The sequence below is a fragment of the Sesamum indicum genome, linkage group LG8 (assembly GCF_000512975.1).
Source record: "Sesamum indicum cultivar Zhongzhi No. 13 linkage group LG8, S_indicum_v1.0, whole genome shotgun sequence".
Classification (NCBI taxonomy): Eukaryota; Viridiplantae; Streptophyta; class Magnoliopsida; order Lamiales; family Pedaliaceae; genus Sesamum; species Sesamum indicum.
In genome coordinates, this window is record NC_026152.1 from 16,046,699 (window position 1) to 16,072,623 (window position 25,925).

At 35.0% G+C, this 25,925-nt stretch overlaps 3 protein-coding genes across 4 annotated transcripts; all 3 read right to left on the reverse strand.

The window, feature by feature from the left end:
* LOC105168937 lies at positions 299-5,504 on the reverse strand. Its single transcript, XM_011089151.2, has 6 exons — positions 5,252-5,504; positions 4,483-4,648; positions 4,311-4,369; positions 2,457-4,214; positions 1,366-1,501; positions 299-1,134 (listed from the first exon to the last, which is right to left on the reverse strand). Exons 2-6 carry the CDS (start codon positions 4,583-4,585, stop codon positions 467-469), a joined length of 2,724 nt encoding a protein of 907 aa, XP_011087453.1. The 5' UTR covers positions 4,586-4,648; positions 5,252-5,504; the 3' UTR covers positions 299-466.
* On the reverse strand, positions 9,548-16,539 carry LOC105168938 (ATP-dependent DNA helicase Q-like 1). Of its 2 annotated transcripts, XM_011089153.2 has the most exons (11): positions 16,292-16,539; positions 14,064-14,452; positions 13,483-13,743; positions 12,841-13,004; positions 11,877-11,973; positions 11,718-11,761; positions 11,242-11,356; positions 10,808-11,161; positions 10,263-10,487; positions 10,103-10,172; positions 9,548-10,003 (listed from the first exon to the last, which is right to left on the reverse strand). In XM_011089153.2, the coding sequence occupies exons 1-11, from the start codon at positions 16,404-16,406 to the stop codon at positions 9,984-9,986; spliced, it is 1,854 nt and encodes a 617-aa protein (XP_011087455.1). In that variant the 5' UTR covers positions 16,407-16,539; the 3' UTR covers positions 9,548-9,983. The 2 variants fall into 2 exon arrangements, with proteins under 2 accessions (XP_011087455.1, XP_011087454.1); XM_011089152.2 differs by having other exon boundaries at positions 9,549-10,172; positions 16,292-16,536.
* On the reverse strand, positions 20,013-24,460 carry LOC105168939 (exonuclease DPD1, chloroplastic/mitochondrial). The gene is made up of 4 exons (XM_011089154.2): positions 24,260-24,460; positions 21,436-22,144; positions 20,705-20,910; positions 20,013-20,601 (listed from the first exon to the last, which is right to left on the reverse strand). The coding sequence occupies exons 2-4, from the start codon at positions 22,080-22,082 to the stop codon at positions 20,423-20,425; spliced, it is 1,032 nt and encodes a 343-aa protein (XP_011087456.1). The 5' UTR covers positions 22,083-22,144; positions 24,260-24,460; the 3' UTR covers positions 20,013-20,422.

Genomic DNA, 25,925 nt, shown 5'->3' on the forward strand with positions numbered 1-25,925 from the left:
ATTTATTTTCAGGAACATAATTGTAATTTATATTTCTGGACTCTTGACAGAAATCGTGTTTCTAATGAATATTTTGAAAAGGAAATTCCTAAACATCCTAACTAGAATCAGAGCATCAAGGCTTTAGCTCCTCTCCATGTCTTCAATCTTATATCTTCAACCCCTTTTCTGTGAAATCTGTAGGAAGAATATATGAAATAAAGTGGTAGAAATCCCAAAGACGATGATTTTAAAATTAAATGGTAGGGAAATCAAGAAATGTAAGATGAGATACATAAGTCAATAGGAGCCCAGAATAGGAATAGGAATAGTTATAGTTGGGTTCTTTGAACAATCTTTTCATGTTTCTTGACTTCTTTCCGGCTTACAATGATTTTTCATGGTTGTTGATGCAAAGAAACCACAAGTTAGAAAGAATCATATAAAGTTAAAAGAGTAGCCATCAACCCTCCTGAAAAAACCCACATCAATACAACAAGAAATCATCAATCAGTTCATCTACTAGAGAAGTCAGTATTCTTTCCTCTATCTCTACACCTTCTTCAAACGCCTCGACTTCAAAATCAATCCATTTCCCACTCTTAGAGCTCATATCCTTGTCAACCAGCTCGTCCACCATCAGTTCCTCCGCGTTTTTCCAACTTGAAATTTCTCTGTACAGATCTTCAGCCAACCATTGCCTTCTGTGCAAAGTTGTCTGCTTAGCCCAGAATTTGCAGCTTCCAGCAAGAAGCCGTCCGCACCTCACTTCCAGGCATTCACACACGCAGTCAAACAATACCTTGCGCTCGAGCAGGACGTGTTCTTCCATTACTTTGTACAAGTCCATTTTTTGACTCTCCAACTGATCAAAGAGGTCTGGAGCTACTATCTTGTGAGCTTGTCCGAGAGCAAACTCCTCCAACAACAATCCTGTGCTGCGAAGTATATCTACAATGTATTGGAATTCCCAGTGAGAATTCTCTTTTGAATCAGTCATATATAAGCTGGATGCAACAGTCTCAGACATAGTCCCAATAGATAGTGAGGAGGCAGTATCTGATATCTCCACATCGCCTTCCGCTGGGCGGAATTTCCTAGAGGAGCTCCAATTTGTCCACTCGGAAGATTCAATTGATAAACATGGCAACCGACCTGAAATTTCAGTGTGAATTACAACTTAAATACATGATAAAGAAAGAAGAAAGGAAAATCGGGGCCAGGGGGGTCAGCAGAGATACTCAACTCCTGGCCCAACGTACATTGGATAATGTTCGGATTCCAATTCCAGAAACACATAAAAATATTCTCCATCTCCATAGCCAGAGATTATTACCAAGAGAAAATGCACCGAAAGAATTAATGAAAGAGGATTGCTAATCTTACCTTCATTACTTGAACTTCCATCAACATCAAATGAGTCAGAACTAGTAGCTGATAAAGAAGGTTTATTTGAGATTGAATTACACCCTTGTAAATGAACATATCTCTGATACCCAGTACTATCAATGCATTCTAGTCCCTGAAATCAATTTAACCATGCTGTTATTTCAAATTCAGTTTGCATGAAGCGAAAACTTGAAATTAAAATAAAATAGTATAACAAGAGAAGGGGTCTAGCTCATTTAAGAAATCATTGCACTCATATTCTGAATGTGCTCTGTTTTGGATAATTAGCATAAATATTAGACTTTTGAAGGGTCCATCCTTCCAAGATCATGGCGATGGGTATACTTACCCTCATTTTTTGGACCTTCCCTAGATGTTTGGAGGACTCTTTATTTACTTCTTAGCCCATACTTCCTAATCTATCACAATCAAAAGTATAATGCTTCACTATCCCAATTTGATTAGAAAGAGCCTTAGGTCTTGTTCTGTTTTGAGATGATCCTAACCCCTATGTTAGTGTTTTTAGACATGGATATTCAGGGGCAAAGAACAGTGAATATCTGATTACAATCTTTCAGATATGTGGAGCAGAACTTGGTAATAGTTAACTACTGAACCCAGTTAGTGGATTCAGAGGCCAAGCATTCCATAAAAAAGATGTCTTTTATCTTTCCTCATGTTTTCATGGGTAGGATTTGACCTATTAAACTGAGAAATTAGTTATGGCTAGAAAATCAGGAAGCATAAGGGTAGAGCAATCCTGACTTGGAAAAGAAAATGCTTTGATTCTACATGCCTGGTTATGTGTAATTAAGGATAGTTTGGTCATAGGCAAATATAAACAAAATGTCAACACGTAGATGAAAGATCCATTACTTCATAGGGAACCAACTTTCCACAAAATAGTAATACTGTTTGACCCAGTATCTAACTCTAACCACAAGTTGTCTATTAAATTTTTCCGCAAAATTGCATATTCAGATTTTTTATTGTTTACTGCCTTGTTCTACCAGAAAAGAGTAAAACAAACAAACCTGCAAAATGCAACAACAAATTGGCAAAAGAAAGTAGGACAGAAGATGAGGTACCTTATATTCTCTTTCAGCTTTGTGCCAAAGCTTGCCAGTAGAAGGGCAATCAGAGGCATGGATTTCCTGTTTGCTTTTGCATGTGTCATTCTCCATAGGAATGGAATTCACTAAGTTCACAGTGGGACCTATGTTTATATTGCTGTTGGTGGAACCAGAAATGGAATTTGATTCTGAGAGGTCCTTCTGGGACAACTCAACCCTAGAAGTCAATTCGTTTAGTTTCTGTTCCAAAAGCACACTTAAAGCATCTCCACCAATGACATTAAACACAGAAGACGATGCAGCAGTATATCTTGAGTTGGATTCACGCACACAAGGATTACAATCGGGCAAAGATGAGTTAGTTGCTTCCAAGATTGTACAACATGAACTGTGTCCTGCTCCAGACTTTTTTATTGGAGAGGTAAATGTGAATGACACGACATCCAAACTATTTTTGTTGTCAATTCCATCCCATTTAGAATCCCCTTCAAACGCAACATTACATTTTACAGGTTTTTCATTTGCCATCATCACTGCCTTTGGGTTAACACTTCCACCAGACTGACTATTACCATTGATCGGCAGTTTTTTCTTTGAAGTTGTCTTTGCTTTCGATGATGCATGCTCTTTTCCAGGATCAGCTGCCACAAAGTTTGTCTTCCTGGAAGTTACCACATTATTGACAACAATGTTATTCACAGTCCTACTCATCCGCCCTTGTATGTAATTGGTGGACAAATTAGACTCTTTTTTCTCCTTTGGGTGGGAGCAAGAAGGTTCAGAAATTTCTCCGTCTTTGGCAGATGCAGAATTCTGCTTCTGATTATTCAGCCTGAGCACCTCAGAAGGTTTCTTTGATGAACTTTGCTTTTCCACTTTCTTTTGTATGCTTGGCAGATTCCTGCCGGGACCGTTAAGTTTGATATCATTGTGTTCTTTATGCTTCTCAGAACTTCCATTACCAACTGAAGTCAACCCATCTCTTTTTTGAGTGCTGGCTTTTGCCTGAGCTGCAAGAGAAACTGATTTGTCCTTACTCCTTAATCTCTGAGAACCTACTCTTTTTGTTTCATCATAGTTGTCTTCTGATCTACCCAGACCCCTGGAATTAAGTTGCTTCTTTATATTCTTAACGGAACTTTGCTCTTTGCCCCTTTGTGATGCATCAACCGATCGAGATGATCTTTTAGCAGCCTCCATCTTTTCTTTCATATCACGAACTCTAAATGGAACAGGAGAAGACCCAAGTGATGGGGAGTTGCCTTTCATGGTTGACCGTGGACTCTGCTCAATTATTTTTGCTGCTGCCTCAATTATGTAAGCCGCATTTTTAGGTGGAACAAATCCAGGACTTTTGATAGGAGATAAGAGCCTGTGGTGAGTAATTGAAATGGGCTTAGCAGATTTGGGAGGCAATACCTCTCTTTGAAATCTCTCTATTGGTCGGTTCTGCACTTTCTGCGGCCTCAGGTCCAAAGGATTCCTCATTGATCCATCCAACTTATTTCGAACGCTCTCAAAGATTACAATATCATGCTCACTTTGGAGTGCTGGACGAGCCATTGAGTAACCAGAATCTCTGAATGAGAGAGACTCAACAAATGGGGCAAAATAAGGTTCATTTACATTTGATGTAGGCAATGAATCCAGTCCCATAAGACGTGCCACAACCCCAGGTGCTTTTGTACCATATTCTGAATCACCACTTGCTGACGAAGCATAATGATAATCACTCTGACCTCTGGCGTTTTGAGGAAACGTTTTCTCAAGCTCCTTCATGTAAGAACATAACAGAAGGCATAAGGGTCAGTATCACAAGCTTAAAAATAATTTGGTGCAAACTATCAAAGAGAAATTCAAGATAATTACCTGCTGACGTCGTGAAATGACAGAACCATGATAATTTTCTTTCCCTTGGTTCGATCTTTCTGCAGAAGAAGACCACAGTGTTAGTCCAACACCAAGCCAGGGCAAGAAACAGATAAAACAGGACCTCAAAAAGAAGAAACTCTTTTTACTGTGCAATAAGAAAAAGAATTACCAGGTAATTCAGATTTGCTAGAGAAGAGCTTCTTCCGGGATTTGCCATTCCAATCGAACAACTGAAAAAAGCCTCCCCTTACTCCTCGCTTTTCAACGTCCATTTTAATTCCTTGTACCCAAAACTTAAACTTATACAAGCACCATATAAATCAAGTGATGTCCATCTGCAACATCGCATAAAGAAATCCTCAAACTTTACCCTCAGGAAGTTCAACAAACCAAAAATTGGAAAAGGGCCAAAATAATTAATCAATAAAACCGGTTGCCAGCTGAAAAAGTAAGACCAATATCAAATCAACGAAACCCTAGCACATTCGGCAAAACAAAATGCATATCAAAGTGTAAAAAATCTTCAACCATCCAGTTCCTTCCCAAGCATAGATAACTGGGCCTTAAAAACCAAATCTGCAGTGCAGATCACCCTACATAGATCAAATATGGATCCCCATTTCCCATAAATCCCCAAATCCAAGAGCAGAAACAACACACTCGCGCACAGGCACACAAGTCATCAATTTCAAGAAAATAGAGAAACCCAACTTCTCATAGAAACTCAACAAACACGAAAACCAAAATGGTCAAACCACTTCTAACAATCATTCAATTCCATAATTTATAATATTATTTCTCATTTTTACAGGCAATTGTGCACGTCTGAACACAAACATTATGTATATAATATAGCTACATTTTACTCGGCAGGCGCACCAAAAAGTAAAACAACAAATCCTTGAGAGAAAAAAAAAAAGTAGAGTTAGAAAACCCACCTGCAATTCTCATAGTCAAAAGTTGTCCATATCAAGAAGACTCAGCGTAGCGCTCAATCTTTCCTATCACAAACAGCAGCAGCTGCAGCAGTAAACAAATAAGAAATGTGCGCGGAGGTAAAGATCTATGCAGTTCACGAAAAACTGGATATTGATTTTGAATTTCGATCGGCAAATGTATTTGAAGTAGAGAGAGAGAGAGAGAGAGTTTAAAAGAGAGAGTGGTGAAAAAGAAGGATTTGTGTGTGGGAGTGGGAGATGTTTGCAACAAAAGAGAGCGTCAAAGCACAGTCAAAACCGTTACGTATTTAAGTTATTTTGGTATTTTGAGTTTTATTATTATTTAAAAACTGATTTTTTAAACTTTAAATTTGTCTGAGTTTTAGTCATTAAATTTGCATAATTACTAATATTTATTTATTTTGTGGGAAATCAAATTGTACTAACCTGTCATTTTTCATAAATTGTATATTAATCACGTAATAAAATTTATTACATTTGTTATACAATTAGTTACCGACTATACCAAACCATATTTATGGAATATTTTTCATTCTTGAAATTCACATTTAATTACATACACCATATTTATTATAATAAATATTCAAGTTTACTTACATAGGTATTTTATCAACACTTAAATTTATTATCAAAAAAAGAAAAAATAAATTCCAAGTACTAAAAACATCTCAACTTTTATCAAATTTTAACACTAAATGGTTTAAATTTTTCGATGAAGTGTCAAAAAAATATATCTGAAAAATGTTTGCAAGTAGTTAATAACAAAAGCATATAACATAAGTGTACAATTTAATTTAATTTAATTTAATTTGTAGGTATCTAATCTATTTTTAATAATAGTAATTTGATTCTTTGTTCCCTTTATATTTATTGATTAATTAAAAAATATTAATGTATTATGTATTGAATGCTGTAATATATTAGATGATTCGGAAATATGGATGTATGTTTTTTTAAAAAAGTACAATTTAATTCTAATTGTCATTGTATTATTGCAGCTAATGATAGACACTCACAAGTACAATTTAATTTACTTCAATTGTTTTAGTATTATTGTGGCTAATTGTAGACACAATAGACTTAGCTTTATTGCTTAGTATGAGGCTTTCATGAAGGTAGGATCAATATAAGTAAAACTACATTATCGATAGTGGTAATTTAATCCTATAAAAGATAGGTCACAAATTCGAATCACAGTTAAATGGGGAATTAATTTTAATGCTTCATTAGTCATTTACTTTCCTTTTCTTTTTATGACTTTTAATGAATTTAATATTTTCTTCGATTAAATTAATATTTCAATTTGGCTTCACCACTCATATATTGTCCGTGAAAATGTGAAATATATGTTATCAATGTCATAATGTGATATTTCATATGGTGTAGTGGCAACTCAATGCACAAATAATAGTTCAAAAGTTGCACCTTAGATGATAATAAAAGTCCAATAGCTGAAAGCATCACTAACATAGGATATGCGGATCACTGTCTCCAACTTTGTCTTTCATGTTAACACTTTTTGTAAAGGAATAGTACTCCTTCTTTTTGCTTTTGTGGTTTTATTGTAAGGGAGTAATACTACTTATTTATGCTTTTGATGACTATTTGTAAATGAGTAGTACTCATTTTTTAAAGCTTCTTAGAAATGATAGGGAGTCAGTACTCCCCGTTGTAAATTTGCTCGCTTTCTAATTTTAATAAAGAAGAGTAAAGAACCCCCGTCAAGGAATGAAATAGAATATGAAATCGTGAGGTCTCAAGCCGGGAAGAGCAAAGAATGACAATGTTCACATGCTAACTAGACATATTACTAATGTAAAATAATAATTAGGTGTTGTCGTTGTTACAAAATTTGTTGTTGGAGCACATTTAATACAAGTACATAATTTAAATTACATTATATTTATGTAATTATATGAAAGAGAACAAAGATAGAAAAATAACGATCGAATCAAAGTCGGTAATTTCTACAATAACTTTTATTATTTTGAAATGTGCATGAACGGAATATTATTGATAGAAAAAATTAAAAAAATGGTAACTTTTATATGCTTGATGATGTTTTTAGTCAATATAAAATTTGAATATGACATTCTAATTCCCACACACTTAATTAATAAATAGTATTAGCTGTAGTAGCAAGTTTGATGTATGTGCTTGGATTTATTTTGTTACGTAAAAATATTTATTTATGTATGTCACACATACTTTTTTTTTTACATATTTTTTTATTTGAACTAAATATTTTTAAAATATTATTTTAAATAATAATCTGAAAGAGTGCAGTAAGAAAAAAATGCCATAAATAAACTATTTTGTCATTCTTCGTATTGTACGGGGTTAATTTAGTGATAAATACATTAAATTTAAAAGAAAATTAGTTTTTCTGACCTCCCCTGTTTAATTTAATTAATAGTATAGACTATAGATATGTAGATAGATAATGGCTCCTTTGCTGCAACACAAAGTTATGCTCTTAAATTTTTGCCATGTTATTTGATATTATTTAATTAGTTTTTTATTGCGGTAGAATGAAAATTATTGTCTTTTAATATATATTTTTAGTGATAATATTAAAATTTATTATTTGATATTTCAACACATTGACATTATGTTTGATTGTATTAATATTGGAAACTATGAATACCATTATATGAAGGGATGGTTATCCCGATAAAAAGAAGAATTCTCATTATTTATTGATTTTCTACATTCCATATCGTACTTGGTTTTCTACGTTAATCCGCTTTACTTTTGGTGCATGTCGTCCACTGCTGCATGAAATCGAGAAGAAAAGGGCTAATTCTCCAATAAACAAGTTCGATATTTGAATGTTGATTTACTTTTTTAATCACTTCACACCAACAAAAATTTCTCTTCATATATATATATACGCGCGCACAACATATATATATATAAATTATACTATGCTATTCAGTGCATCAGCCTATATATTTAAATTCAAAAAATTGAAAAACACATTAATAATTTAAATTAATGAATAAATTCAAATTAAACAACAAAAAATAAATTATTATACAAATAGACATCTCTATATATTTATATTTGTGGGCCTCGAACAATTTTTTTTTTTTTTTTTTATTGTGAGGCCTTAACCTAATCAATCAAATAAGATTGGATTGGCTACACACACAACATATTGTAGTGTACATTCCATGACAATATCCGAACTCATGCTCCCTATTTGCATCATTGCTCAAGCCACTAATTAAGGCCACTCTTGCAGCAAAATTATGTTGCAAAATTTGCAAACCCCACAACATCAAATGGGCCATTGTGGGGGCAACAATTTTGGGATCTTGGTAAATCAAATCATTTTGGCACCTCTTCTTTGCTTTCAATCACCACCTAAACTCTAAATCACTCCGTCATTCTTTCTTACATTGGGAGGGGGGTGGGGGTTCATGATCCTCACTCTTGTAGTCAAATGGCTAATGTCCATTTGATAATTTCCGTCAAGTTTTATACATATCAAAGTTTAAGTCATCGAGTTGTCTATCGTGGAAAAATATCAGCCACAAGAAGAGAATTAAATAAGGGATAAGAGCATAATTATGCACCTAAACAACAAATGTACTAGACTAAAAACCTATATACCCCAATGAGGCAATTGTGAAGGAGGGAGGTTGAATAATAAAATTCTCTATATTCTTATCCTGGGAGTCACTCCAAGGTTAACATATCACTTTGATAGGGGATTGAGATCCTCCTCCTAGATCAATTTCCCCCTACAATACTTGTATTTACTAAAACTCAAATACAAATATAACCTTATTTCCTAGCTAGAATCTTAAATTCAAACTTAGTGTAAATTCCCCAAATTTGTGGAGGGGGTGGTGCTATGATTGTTGTCTCATTGAGTCCCAGCATTTAGGGCCAAGCGAATTTAAGAGAAAGAAATAAAATAGTGATGGAAAGAGTAGTTACAATCATAGCAGATGGCAAGCTGTTGGCATGTGCACTTGGTCAACAATATCCTTCAAATCCTTGTGCCTAGATCCGTCATCTGGGTCCATCAAGATTCTGCTGTCATATGATACTACCTCTAAACAGCCAATCAATTTGTCAGAAACAAAAATATAGAACAGACCGTTTCAAGGATTCATCCTCAGCACATAATTGACATCAACATAGATGTGATGTATTATTAGGTAGGACCAGTGTTATACATTAGTCAAATCACCTTGGATTGGGTGAACCATAACCGATTTTGTCACATTGTAATAATTGACTGGCCAAAAATTTCAAGTAAATCAATTTCATCCTCTTGTTGTAAGGCTATCAATTTATCTCCAAGATTCAAGTAAGTATGAATACTATTCCATTGAAGAGAGATAAATACTACTAAAACAGTGATGTCAAGAGACTTACAGGTGACGACAAAAAGCATAATTAACCTGTTTGTATCTTGTGTTTCCTGGAAAATCTGCAAGACTACATATTGGTTTTCCTCAACGACGTTCTGCTGATTATATACTCTACTTAAAGCAGATGATAGGCAAAGCATATCTCTAGACCTATCGAAAATCGTATAACAGGACTGGCCCATTCTATCTTCTGGCAATCCTGGCAGTAAGGAAGATCATTTCTAGTCCTAGCCAGTTGCAAAATAGTGCAGCAAGCGGACATATTAGGCTCCCACGGAAAAAGTTGTTTTCGGTGGAATTCCATGTTTTTCCACAAAGCAGGATTACGCCAGAAGATTGGTTTCTGGATAGATCCACTACGTTAGACTGGAGAAAAGGAGAAAAGATTCGTGCATTCTTGATCATGAAGATAACTTGACACAGTTGTCACAAGGATTGGTACCATTTTTGCAGGCACTCCGATCAAAGGATTCTCCAAAGTGTTCAAGTAAAGCTTGTCTACGGCATTTGTCCTGCAGGAGATGAAATTTTACTTTAGAAAGCACTACGGATGCCTATAATACGTCGAGATCTAGGTAATCTTGGCTGTCATTTGCTGTTACCTTGAGTTCACAGTACTGCTGCATTTTTCGGGCTTGATCCATGGCCGCCTTGAAGCTTTCTCTTTTGCCTCCTTGTCCACTTCTAAGCATGCACACCACCCGGCTGAAATCTTTCCTCTGGTACAGAAGGACGCATGTGGCAGATAGATTATCTCGGCCTGCCCTCCCCGATTCCTGATAGTAACTCTCAATCGATTTGGACATGGTGTTGTGAACAACAAAACGCTGAAACATGGAGAAATGATGTTAACTTCTTTCCTTCCCCCTCCTAATTCTGCACTGTAGCACAAAATATTTCTTCCCAGCAAGCCAGGATTCATAGGCCAATTACAGGGATGATGCGACAATTAATATATAGGTCTTTAAAACCAGACATAATTGGGAAATATGTTGAAATACTGTCTTAATGGTCAAGAATATGACGTGCAAGATCATTTCTAGTTTACTTCATCTTCAAATGTTAATTCTAGAAACAACCTGAACTATATTGAAACTCTTAAGTTATGAGATGAAAGAACAGATATTTTCAGATAAGCAAGACTCACAACATCAGGTTTGTCGATTCCCATCCCAAAAGCTATGGTCGCGCAGACTACTTGGGCTTCTCCGCTATGCCATTTCTTCTGAACAGCAACCCTCTGACGAGCAGACAAACCAGCGTGGTAATATACAGTTTTGATCTTGAATTTCTCATTCAGAAACTTCGAGACCTCCACGCACTCATTTTTTGAGAGGCAGTATACGATCCCACATAAGCTTTTGAAATTATCCATCAGTAATTTCCCAAGCTGCTTGAGTGGTTCTTTAGTTTTCCCTATCACTTCGTACTTCAAGTTGGGCCTATCAAAACTTGTCTCAAGTACTATTGCATGAGGGATTCTCAATGAATTTAAGATATCCTGCAGATATTGTGTGAGTTGAGAGCTTAAAAAAGAAGCAATAGGAACTTCCAGATAAATCCAGGAACTAGCAATCTGACCTTGCGAACTATCTGTGTTGCAGTGGCAGTTAAAGCCATTAGAGGAACACGAGGAAAATTCTGCTTAAGACATCCTAGTAATCTATAATCGGGACGAAAATCATGTCCCCATTGGCTGAAAAAGCAGTGAAAACAGATAAGTATGCTGCAGATCCCACTTCAACTAACTAAAGAAAAATGAAATCTGTTCCTCAAACTAGTAATATAGTTCTACTCCTACCATCTTTCTACTTCAGTTGCAATCATAGACAAGCAGCCTACGCTCATGGATTTAATTGCATGTATTTCATATCATTCCATTATAACTATCTTGTAATGGGATATGTAATTGTGACATCAAAAAGTAATATCCTCATTCTTTTGTATTTTTATTCATCACCTTCTATGATCAATTCTCCTTTATCCAACTTACTTCTAGTTTCAGTTTCTAACACATGCTTGAACTTATGTCAAGAAAATTTCAGAGAAAGGCATACCTCAGACAGTGAGCTTCATCAACAACAAATCCTGCTAATTGTCCCTGAAATTAAAAATATTAATCATCTCATATTCAGTGTATCTAAAAGTGCCATAGACTTGAAAGTACAATTGACTCAAATTTGCTTTTGATATTCCACAACATAGTAAGAATTTACCTTCCTGTGCATACATATTAGGATCTCTTGAAATGATAAATTTCCAGCAACCCTTTCTGGAGTTACGTACAGAAGTTTACATGAAGGCTTATCTTTCCTAAACATTCAAACAAACATGAAACACAAAGATAGTTCCAATTATCAGTAAGCAATCAGGATATAATTTACATGAAGACTAGTTGCAGTTTGCACTTAATTCTGGAGCTATATCAATATCCTCTGCATATAATAAAACTTCCCTCTACTCTGATACACAAATTTTGCCATTAAGATATGTTTTCAAATGGGGGGTAATTGTATGAGAAACTCTTTAACTTTTCAGGATGTGTGCCATAAAAATGAAGCATCCCTTAATCGAGGAGTACCTGATGCTCTTGGAAATGTCTGTTTACTCTATGCATATGTGGGGATTGGAGCTCAGTGAAATAAAATCTTGTAAAATACTAAAATTATATATCAGTAGTTATGAAGGTCCACAGAACCTTTATACAAATATATTCACATGAACCAAAGTATCCCATGACTCCCTCTAGGTGGACACTGGAAAAAAGAAAAAAAGAAGATAAAATGATCATTTTCCAACTTATCACCCCATCACATTATGGCAAAGAAATAAATAAATGCACTTCCGTAGAAGTTCACAAGTACAAGGAATAGTACAATGATGACAATAGTTTACACTATCAACTACATAATATCCTTCTTTTGATATAAGAAAAAAAAGCTTGTCTTTCTATAAGAATAAAAATGGACTTTAGATATTCTAGAGTGATGACCTTTGATCACATTTGAGGGTTCAGATGAGAAATTATGAGAAAGAATTGGCTTTGCCCTCACATGACAGCTCGAGAGGACTTTTTGACAGGAGAAATGCGGAGTAATGGGAGGTGGGGATTGGGGGTCGGTGGGGGGGGGGGCATAAAATGATATAATATACACGGAGAGAAAATTGAAACAGGCTTACCTTAATTCTTGAAGTATGGCTGTTGCTTGTGAAGGCTTCTGTTGAGAATTTAAGAAAGTTGCTGGTATTCCAAATTTGAGATTCAGGGTAACAATCTGATCTTGAATGAGGGAAAGAAGTGGAGATATAACAACTGTAACACCTGGGCGGAGAATGGCTGGAAGCTGCAAACTATGGCATATCATAGTAAGAAAATAAAGAAAACATTAAGTAACTTGTCTATGGATAAGTTTGCACAACAGAGCCATAATTCTTATTCTTGTTGGTGAGATAAGTACTTTGGTTCAAGTGGGAGGCATTTCAAACTATAAACACAGCAAAATTTGAATTTTCAAGTAATTTATGTAACAACGTGAGGTCACCGCCAGGTACAACCTCCAGGGTACCCTTCATAATCTTTGAAATTGAGATCCAAGAGATTAAATCTTCAAATACATGAGATGCTGGAAAGGATGCCTATGTCCTTTCTCAGTTCCACTTAGTCAAACCTTGAAAACTTCAATTCGTTCTATAAAAGCCCCAAAAATTGGCACTAGTTAGGAACTCTATGAATAAATTTGCATGCCCTAAGAGGTTTCATTGTCATTCTGGAAATGCATAAACAGAAACAAGAGTGGCATGCTCTTCAAGTGTAATTCTGACCTGGTAACAGAGGCTTTTACCACCTCCTGTAGGCATAAGAACAAAACAGTCATGCTGACCAAGAAATGCCTTACAAATCTGATGCTGCAGTGGCCGGAAACTTCTATTACCAAATACAACAACATTTGCAAGTTCCATATCATCCAGTTTCTGCAGCTCTTCAAATGTGAGAGTTCCATGCATATTGTCATATGACCTGGAGTGCTGTACTTCTTGATAAACTGATGGACCTGAACTTTGAGTTAGATCACTCCAGTAGTCCTTCAAAAGAATTGCATATTAGTACTCTAAAAGCAGTGAAAGATGAAAAGTATTTGTTCTTCCGTCTTTGGGTGGAGGAAAGGTGAATGGGTTTAAAACAACCAGATGGATCTGCTAATTAGATCCACTGGCATGCCTAAGTACATTACTATCCTTTTACCCTGGTCATAAACTGCTTTAAGGAATATTAAAAGTTATGAGATTTATCCATATAATTTTATGATAAAAATGGAAGGCTCCAGTAAAATAAACATGCAAGTTTTGCAGCGCAGAGAAGAAGACACATTGTTATGTTTGGATATCAGGGTAGAAAGTCTTACAGAGATTGATGTAGGTCTAGTCCAACTTGGAGAAGGGTCATGACCATTGCCATCTAAATATACATGAGAGGAAGGTTTCACATGCTTTTTTCCAGGAACATTTTGGAATGCTACTTCATCGTCACTTGATGAATCCAACTGCATAATATTTTGATGCTTCTGAGATTCAGGAGAATCTTTTATGACATGAATTTGGTTACTTTTTGTAACCTTTGCATCATATTGCTGGAGAAGATCCTTGTCCAGAATCTCAGTCAAAGCACCACATGCTTCTGCTTCGATGGCTTGCACATCATCCCAATCCTCAGTGTCTTGCATACATTCAGCAAGTGATGCCAGAAAGTCATCACCACAATGCTCCACAGTGATGAAATCTCGCCCATCATCACCTTAAGAAGATGAAAAGTATAGTAATGAAAATCCATGAATGCAGGCAAATAAGGACACCATGGATTCGAGTTGACCAAGTTTTTGCTGTAGGCGAAACTATGTAAGTATAAATACTGAAAGAGTCATTTCAATGATGATAAATTCTAGAAATAAATATGAAGGGATAAATAGTACATCTGTGAAATAGAGAAATATAGATATTGCCAGTACAACATTTTGAAGAAAACATCAGACTACTACCAAAATACTTCATTAGCCTTCATGTCGGTCAAAATTCATTAATCAAATCATTTGTTCACTCGACATAATTGCTTTCCCATATTTAACTTATCCCAATCCCGACCTGTTTGGTTCCATTTATTTCCAATATTTGCGTTTTCATCCCTATGAAAATAGAAACTGTGTTTGCAGCCTGTTGTTTCAACTGAAAAAAGGAACACCCCAATTTCACTCCTTTGTTTCATATCTTCTCAACTCAATCCTTACATTATATATATGTATGTATATACATATCTACATATATCTTCCAATCATTAATTTAGTAAAGCAATAACATAACTTTTAATTATGTACAAAGAAAACAAAACCGCATCAACTAACCTAAATACATTATCATTTTCACACAAAAACCAATAACAAAATAAAAGCTTTTCAACATATTGTACATATATGCATGCACATATATATATGCATATATCTATCCATATTAAATACATATATATTTTCCAATCATGAACTTATTAAAACACTATATATATTTTTATCATACATTACTGTGAAATATCAACAATCAGAAAACACAACCACGTCAATTGATCCAATCACCTCATTCAACAGAAAATACTAACATAAAAATTAAAATACTCCAACGTAGTAAAAAATGAAAATTGACGACAAATGAAACCTAACACCCACAATTTTCCCATTCGTATGCGCCCATCAACAAATTACGATCTCTGCTTAACTGTATGCCAAAGGAGATTAGTTTCCACTGCCTTGTCTCCTCCCAAACATGAATTCAAATTCCTAATTCTCATTCTATGTTCAAATCCTGTTCGGAGAACAACTAAAATAACAAGTAGAAATTTACTAAGTAGATAGGGCGTTGAACTTCCCCATCCTTTTTCAGATTCTGCAGCAACAACATATGACAGTTCCATGGGAATACTCTGATTCACGTGAGTGCCCAGTTAATCAAGTTTTATAGACGCAACATTAGATTGTAAAATCCTTAAAAGTGTTGAAGCAACATTGCTTTCCCACTAATTGGACGTTTTAGGTCTCTCTGCACATACAAATCTCATGGTAAAATGCACATAATTTTATTCATTTTTACTAGTAACCTTTGCTTCTTTACTTGTAGATTTCAGCAGTCAGTTGAGTGTCTGCCTTATTATATAATTGCTATATGCTGGTGCTCATTCTAGGAAGGCAGCAGATGGCAGAATAGACCAATCCACGGTAACGCCAAACATCTGTTGCGTCATTATTAGAATATAATCCAGTTATCTGCACCATTTTCCAATCTTAACTATCATTCATTTTATATTACATCTTTGCTAGCATAAACGAGAACATCTGGACCCTGTAACTTAAAAAATGTGGCTAATAGGATTCGTTTGTTATAGGACATAACTTATCACATTTTCATGAACATGGAGTTTACTGGTAGGTTCAGCATTTACCAGAACTCCTAAGTTCAGTACACTTTGCAAGTCACTTGACTAAATGGCTACTTATAACAAACAAAAATCTCAACTTTTTCCCAAAAAATTCCTATGTTAAGCATACACATGAGCTAGGGCTGCGCTGTGAAATCACAACGGGGAATCACTCACCATACAGCTGAACAAGGCGATCCAAACACCTGTTGGCGGAGGCCTCGTCGAATCCAAATTCCAGAGCCAGACTAATCAATCTCGCCTTCTCCAACTCCAAGTCCTGATCGTCCATCTCTCTCCTCGGAATATTCTTCCCCCCGGCAACTGTAAGATGAATTTCCCGCGCATTCAAGTTGGAAATTAGTATCACTAGACCTGGCGGGGTATGTTACTGCTCCTCACCCGTTTACTTTGTTGGACTTGGATACAGCCCAATTCAACACCATGGGCTATTATTCATTATCAATTTGCTGGCCCGACAACCTCTTCTTCTCTTTTTTTTTTTCTTTTTTTTTTTCTTTTTTTGGACTACTTTTAGAAGGTTCAAAGTTAGTTTATCAACTCATCTTGAGAGTTATAGGATAAGTTATTCAATCCAAACCGTTCATTTTATTCCACATATATTTTGAGCCCATCAATCACTCATTAATTCCGTCCAAAAAAAAAAAATAGAGTTAAAAGGATAATCGAGTGCATATTTCTTATAACGTGTCAGATTCAATGTCATATATATAAATTGATCGTCTCTCTATCTATAAAAACAAATAAAATTATTAGAACTCATACATTTAGTTATCGGTAGCACAAAAAGAAATATAAAAGGACAAAAAACTCATTTTCACTAGAAGAATTGGTCCCAAGTTAGTCGAGTGAATGGCTGTGCAAGATCATGTCCAATTCTGCATCATTACGTGACGATTTTGTTGACATGCAGATTCAGTCGTCATCTTCAAGTTCTTCACAGCTTGATTCTAGTTCTGAAAATAACATTCAAGGTGCTGCTGGAGTTGCCATTCAAGCTGCTGCCAATGTTGGAATTTTGGATAAAGGGTAGAAAATCGCATTTATGCGTTGAAGGCGTGCCTACGTCTTTTGCTCTGTTTTCTGTTAAGTTTTGTACAGTCAGCGCTGACGTCATTTATTCGCAACACGATTGGGCCACATAAGCTGCCAAGTCGGTTGTTAGTTAGTTGGACAGTTAGGAAGCAGAATTGTATATTTAAACAGAGTTCCTCTTCTTCGTTAAGCACTGTAACAGAACAAAATTCAGAAATGAAACTCATGGCTCTGCTTCCGAATTTGTGCGATCAATTGTGCAAGTTTGTGTTTTTATCAATTTGTAAAATCTTCAGATTTCTCTATTCAAGAATATGTGTTTATGATTATGTCTATATTTTGAACACTTAAGAATTATGTTTTTTCTTTTTTTTTTTGTATATTATGATTAAATGATTGTCATTATATATTATGATTGTATATTAATGAATTCATGATGAAGATTTGTCATCCCCGTAATTGTATAAGTCCCAAGGTCTCTTCTTTCTAGAGACTCGTCTTTTCAAAACAAACTAATGAGGCTCTTACGAAGTTAGAGTAGATAATAACTCATACAACAGGGTACTAAATGAGCAGCAAGTTGCATCAGGGGCATTAGCACTAAATTGAATTGATTACTGCTCAGATCCAAGTTGCGTGAATAAAAAAATAAAAAAAAATCAAATATACTGGATGAAAATTGCACTATAACGGACCAAAAGGTGCGAAAGAGGTCAAATAAATGCTAATTTTCCGACGATATTTAGACTAAACGCGTCATTTCTTTTAGTTATATATTGAAATCAGAGAAGATCAAAAGTGTCACCCTTATTAATTAAAATTGCATATTTTTTTCTTGATAATAATAAAATGCACAAAATTAACATCATATTTGCAATAACAGCCTAGGTTAATTAATTACATACAATGATGCTACCTGCAGTACCAATTATCTCAATTTCTTTACATTAATCTAAAGAATTGCCAATTCAAGGCCCAGCTTCAATAGCCAATGCAAAAGAAGAAGAACAACAAATGCTTACAATTTACTCCATCATCCATGAATGAAAATTAATTAATAAATTACAATTTTAGTGGTGTAAGTATAAAGTAGTAATTTTAGACTTATACGAATTTATTTGACAAAAGAAAAAAAATCTATAATTTTAAGAGTCTTGCACATTGAGGATAAAAAGGGATGGAATTTGCTAAAATAGCCAGAAAATTGTGTGCACTCAATTAAGCTGGTCACGTGCACTTTTCTGCAAATTCTGACCATTTTCGTCCTCAATGTTCGAAATTCTTAAAATTACAGAAAAAAGAATTACAAAAATGAATTCGTACGGAACTAAAATTATCAACGATGTACTTTAGGACTAATTAAAATTAGAAACTTTTCGAAAATCAATGTACACAACAAAAAGAATAAATATTAATTTGCACGCATGCATGCATGGGATAGGAGAGATATTTGAAAATATTGATAACGGGGTGAGATCAGAATCCATGCACAATTCTGGAGCAGGTGTTCTTGACCCAACGGAAACCCTTTCTCAGCCTGTTCTTCATCTTTCCTTCTACCGAATACAATTTGTATTCAGCAATCCTTTTCCTTCTCTTCAGCTCCCCACTGCTGTACCACGGCCGCGCAACTGAACGCCCTCCTTTTGGGTTGAAATCTCTGTACGTAGATATTTGAGACTCCGCTCCGCTCTCCGCCCCCGCCCCCCTAATCATCATCTTCCTACCACCGCGGTAATTATCAAAACCCTCCATTCGCTCTGTCTCTGTCCGTGTGTTTCTCTCTCTATATATATGTATATGTATATATATATGTAGTTGAAGAAGAGAGAGAAAGACGAAGGGATTCTAAGGGGTTGGGTGAGTGAATCTATAGATTGTTTTGGGATTAATGGAATATCTTAATTCATGAGGACATAATTGTTTCGTTTGGTGCTTGTTGAGTTGAGCATTGTGGTGATTTGTTGAGGACAATTATAATTGTACCGAATAGCTGTCCAAATGAAGAGGAGGAGGAAAGAGATGAAGAGAAGAATACGGAGAGCGGCAAGAGTTTTGGGTTTTTGTTGCCTCTAATCTAAACTATTACATGTTTTATAATGTTTGTTTGGGAAATCCCAAGGTTCCAATGATCTACTCAGTTTTCGTCCGAATTCTATGGAAATAGTTTGAACTTTTAATGAAATTGTGCAGGATGTTTTCAATTGATTCAGTCGTACACAGATACTACTTTCGAGCAACTCACTTGTCCACACTTAACAGACCTTAAATTTATGGATTTTTTCATGATGTTTTGTGAAAGAATTTGAAGAGAAATTACTGGAAAGAAAACATTTGTGGAGTGTTTTGCGGTGGTAATTCTATAACAATTATATCAACATTTCAATAAATTGAACACTACAACAATATAATTAAAATAAATTACACTAACTTACTCCAAAGGAGTCATTATCCCATGATGAAGTTGGGAGTTTACAAATTTCTATACCGAATATGCATATACCAAATGGGTCAAGTGGTCATAAACCCAACACAGTGTTCAATATCTCTTGCTCATACATATTTGACTCAATCTTCACAATTCTCGTGGAAACGAAAGACATGACCAGGAGAGAAAAAAATGGTAAGAAGAGTTATATTAAATTATCACGGAACTAACATAACCCTACAACTCAACAAGAATGTAAGTTGGAAGGATGTAAAAGAATATTTAACCTAACAAAGTGTTTTTTGTCGTTACAATAAACCTCAAGAAATGTACATATAATTTTTCCTAATATAAATATATATACATTAACAGAATCTATCACTTGTAAGTTGTAACACTACAGAAACCACAATGTTATGTCAACCTTCAGAAGCACTTTCTATATTCGCTTTATAACAAACTGAATGGAAGTGCTTCAAGAATACATGACTCAATGGTTTCATAAATCAGAAGATCATGATAAATGTAATTTAAGTATGCTTTGATTACTAACAGTACATAAGCCCTAGTGACCATTTCAAGTACAGCTATCAATTTCCGTTCTGTATTCTCTAAGTTACTGCAATTTTGGACGCAACGAGTCCAGGCTGAGACGAGTGGTCACACAACTCCATTGTAATTCTGGCTTAAAACTAAGAACGGGCTTACTTTACCATGGAACAATCTAACAGAAACAGATATGAGCAGTCAAAAGAATGAGACTGTTGCTACAACAATATGACGGACTAGGCAGAAGTATCCTCTTCAGTAAAGACATTGGAGCCCTACTTGAAGGACCCTTGGATCAGGCCAGATACTGGCAATTTCAGGTCATATGTCAGCCTTTGGAGAACTAATGCTAAGGAGTGCACGTCTGACAGGGCTCTGTGTGCTGGGCCGATCAAAGGAATGCCATAGTGTTCCCGGAGGGCTTGGAGTGATATCTTTGAAGGAACTTTTGATCCTAATACAACCAAAATGAGTGACATCTAAGTTAAAAATCCTTTGTATATATAGATGTGGCCGTATGGGCTATACTTTTATCAAGAGAGAAACGAGTGAAACACCTTTAGACTTCATTACAGCACGAGCCAGTGGAAGGGTGTCAGCAAACAACCAATCCGAAGGAATCTCATAAGAGCATCGACTAAATTCCTTTTTCAGAAAGGGGACATCGAACGTGCGCCCGTTGTGAGATACCAACACCACAACTCCACCAGGGATCTGACGGCTTCTGACATACTGCAGAAAGATAGGAATGAGGTCCTTCATCCTACAAAAGAGAGCTTGATTAAGACTTGTGCATATATTCATTCAGGGAAAAGCTTTTTTCTATAAGCTAAAATTGACAGGAATCTTGCATCTGAATGGAGAATCATCTGGTCTTTTAACACAATCAACTCAATGAAGCATGAAGAGGGAGACATTTCAGACCAAATTACAGATAGATACAAACAGAAGAATGGAATCATTGATGGCAAGCTACAATCCGTTCCATTGAAAATAAGTGCAAGAGAAGATGATAAAGATGACAAGATAAAAATGCAGGCACAGAAGGGACCTAACAAACCGCGCACATGATTTAACACAAGACAGGCACTTGGAAATTATGGCCAAGTAAAGGGCCCTTAAACCTTAGCACCAACGAATTCAAGATACACATAATAGAAAGCAGCCTAAATTCACCAGACCATGATAAGACACTGTGTTTGTTTTATTGTAATCTTTTTATCCCACGCCATTGGATCAAGAAGCAGCATATGTGCTATTGTCTCAAAGTGAATGTTCTGCAAAGTACCTGGGCACATCATATCTGTTAACCATACGGGTTGAAATGCCATGAATTTGTTCATTGGGCACATCCCGCTGCGGATTCACTAGAGTCTGGAAAGTGCTGTTTTCACCCCCTCGAAGATCTTGGCATGCAATCTCAATTATCCTATCTTTCTCTCTGGCGAACCCCGTGGTTTCAATATCAAAACAAATAATTGTTGCAAGTTTGGCCAAGTCAATATAATACTGATCTGATTCTATTTCTGTTGATTCTACTTCATATGTACTAATCTTTGTGCTTGTACTTTCAGCAATGATCTTGCTTCTGATGCCTATTTTTCTGCACCTTTGTACCTTCGTTGTTTCTATTTTTTTACTATTTGACTCACTGCTTAGTTCAGGAATGATCTCATGTCTGACACTCGTGTTTCGAATTGAGCTCTCATTGCTTCCTCCTGTTTTTGTATTAATAGTTCGTCTAGTGACTCTAGTCCACCTCCTGCTGCTTCCTCCTTCAGGCTCATAGTTGTTGGAACAAAGAACCCTGAAACTTGAACTGCTTCCACTTCTCCTACCTAACTTATGAAAACTTTCCCACCAGGAATTAGCTAATGAATGAATTCTGCATCGGGGAAATTGCAACAGAGAGAAGCACATTACAATTGTTTTCATCCAAACCAAAGAGCCACCAGAGTTCCAGATCCAAACTGGAGACAGAAAATAGCGTCCTCAACCTGCAGAGCATGGTACAAATGATTTTACACCATAATATGAGAAACTCCATTAGCACGAAGCTCCCTTAACAACTCAACACATAGCATAAACTTAGGAGAATTTTGCAAGAGCAAAGTTTGAATTTCTAAAATGTCAGATATCTTGCAATTTGGCAGAGAATATCATATAAATCAAGAAATTATCCTGCTCAATTATAGAACATTCCATGAGAAATGATCACTTAATGAACAATTGAACAAGGAATCAATGACAAATATAAAGTCGGGCATCAAGCTCCCATCTAAGATTTATGCAGTTTAAGCAGAAAATAAATTCACAATAAAACAATCTGACTATAGGACTATAGGATTACAGATACTAAAACTCAAATGGAACCATGTGAACCAGAAATATAAAAAATTGTGTTCATTAAAGCTTGTGGCTTGGAGATGGACACGAGAGAGAAAAGTGAGTGTCCTTATGCTTCCCATCTGAATCATTGGTCAAATATCTACTGCATGTATGCAAGCTACACATTTTTCTTTTTACCAACAATGGGTAGAAGTCATTCATACAGATTAAGATGTAACATAGCCCTTTTCTACAGCAGAAACCTCCAGGAGTTATTCTAGTTGCATACAAATTCCATATAAATCTGACATTGCATGCAAGGAGTTGTCTACTGGAATCATATTTGTTGAGGTTTTTAAGATGGAAAGAAGGATTTTATGAGCAGGAGGCCTAAAATAATCGTACTGTCAAGGAAGCAAAACATAAAATGAAAATAAGTATCAAAGGATGCTTTTTGCCAGAAGCTAATATAACAACTAAGAGAAAACCAGCACAAAAAGAATCACCATATCTATGAAAGCAAAAATTGGGCACTCTAAATCTTTTTGAGTGCTTTCATATGACAGCAAATATGACTAAATTATACGTAATCTATTTCCCTACTCCTCAAATCACTGCCTCGAAATCGTAGCATTTAGAATTTCAGCAAAGTACTAGCTCTTAAGCATAAATTCTCCCCATCTATTCCTCCATAGGTCAAACCAAAATCACCTTGTGCATCGAAAAATAATATCATATTTAAATCTTGCCAAGATATACTCAGTTATTGACCATGTGTTAAGAAATCTAATATTGTCAGTTGCATTTTCGTCCTCCAGAGTCCAGACCACTAACTTATATTTCTCTAGTTCCTCAACTAAACAATAATTTTAGCATTCTTTCAGGAAGAATCCAGATAATTCCTTGCAAAGAGATAACATCAGTTTTGGAATTTTGCTCAAGAAAATAGTCAGGTTGCCATAGTTGCAACCTAAATCTTAAAAAAGCATATTATCAAGCACGGGATGAGCATGACTCCTTAGAAAGAACAATTATGTCTCATAATATTTCAGCCACTTCTTAATTTAACTCTAGATCTGCAAAATGAGAGAAAGACATGTGAAGAGCCGAAGCAAATACTTATTAACTACTGTTTGCTTGGATTAAAAAATGACTCCGAATAAATAAGAAATTGGATAAAAGCTTATTCGATAAAACTAAATCGAACATAATTGCTACTCAAAATGGTCTCATATACTTCCAGCAATACCTGACCCAATGAAGACAAGACCTCAAAACCATAATTTCACCTAAAAATATAGCTCTGTCTGACAACCAAAATAGACATTAACGAGCAACCCATTCTTTAATTCAGTATGTTGAACTAAGAAGAAATATAAGGAATGTAGTAACAATGAAATGCGGAAAGTAAATTTTCAACCATCAAGAACAATGACACTAACCCATGAACTCAACCCCAACCCATCACGATATCTGGAACAAGATCTTAAAAAATCATACACAATACTACAAAACCCAGCAACAAAATCACAGATGGGAAAGGGGAATAGAACAAACTCAATAGCAAAGGCGAAAACTTTAACAGCAGAGTGAATAAACCGCTGAAACCATCCAAAAAAATTACACTCCGCCAAGAAAAATATCCAAAAAAAAGTTTATGATTTAACACAAAAAAACTCGTTATAGGGCACAAACCGCCCTTTTCATTTTGAAAACGTATCAAAATCCCACAAAAGAAAAAGTAAAAAATGCAGATAAATAAGACTGAAAAGAAGAAAACGTGCCTGATGGGGCGTATTCAAAATGCTTTCACTCTGAAGCCAATCTTGAAATTCTGCAGATTAATACGTGAACAGGTCTATTCATATACAGAGAGAAAGGGGTGAGAAGATTGTGGAGGGAGAGAGGAATTTTTGGGGAAAAACATGGAGTGGAGGTGAAGTGAAAAAGTGATGAAGAAAGTGTAATAGGGATTTTTTTAGTATAAATTGAAATTTCAGATAGAGCTTTTTTATATAAATAAATTGAAAAATGGAATTGAAATTAATTCCTCTTTGCCACAAACCAACCCGAGAAATTCGGATCATGAGATCCAATCCATGTTTCTCCGGCCCCATAACTTGGGCTCACACTCTTTTCAATGTATGTTTTAATTCTCAAAATTTAGATTCCATAATCTTACCAAAATGCGGATTTTTACTCTGTCTTAATAATAATTATTTGTTTATTTTAATAATAATAGTTAATGACAAATATTTGATAATTTACGATCATTGATTGTTATAATATCAGTGATTTATATCATGATTTGATTTTAATTGATTCAATCAAACAAAATTTAAAAATTTGATTACAAGCCTAATGCTTAGTCTTGAGATTTTGTAATTTTTTTAGTATTAGATGTGTGAATTTTAGTCTTTTATATAAGTTTGTTATAACTTTTATTTTATTATTGTTTTACAATTTTAGAGCTATTGAATGATATAACAACATATTAATTTGTAAGAAGGATCATACATAAAAATATGAATTAAAATTTTGATACAATGATATAGTTGTCATTTCTATCTAAGAAATATACAACTTTTGTAATTCTCTCCTTTTGAATTAGGACTAAAATGCAACACCATTTTATGAAGATTGACTATAGCAATTCTTTTCTTTTTTTTTTAACTTATTTTTTTATTTATTCTCTAACTTACTACCCACCTCCAAACTAGTTTTTTATAGTTATTTTTTCTTTTATTTTCATGCATATATTTGTCATTATTTTTTTATAAGTTTAATATTAAATTATTACAATTATATACTTTATTAAATAATAAATATCTTATTTTAATTAATATTATACAATTTACACACAAATATATCTATATATATATATAGTGCGACAAATTACTGGTAATAATTGAGGCCGAACATTGTCTGAATCTATGCGTTGATTCCTGACGATAAGAAATCAGTGATAATTGTTTAAGCAGAAAAATAGGGTTAAATGCATACCTCTCAACATTTGAGTATATTTGTATTAATTTACCCTAAGAAAAGTATGTTTAGATTATATATCCTAATTTTAGTTTTTTCCCCACTTCTTTACACTGGTTGCACTTTACACCCCAATTATTACGACTGAGTGTCTATCCATTTTGCCTCCAATCTTCTTTGCTTTTTGTATTTTTTACACTCGTAATTTTTTTTAGGCACACGACACTCTACCTTTGTGCTTTGTGGCATTATGCATTTTTTTTCACCTTCAGGCTTCAATAAGCACTCCTAAGGAACTGAACAACAAATAAAATAGAAGACTAATGTTATATATATACTCTCCTTAATCTCTTGGCATGCTCCGATTACCTCTTCTATAGGAGTCGCAAGTCAAGTTTACTGTACGGCCAAGCCTTCAAAGAAATGCATAAATCAGCTAAGGCGGACAGAAAGCATTGCAACAGC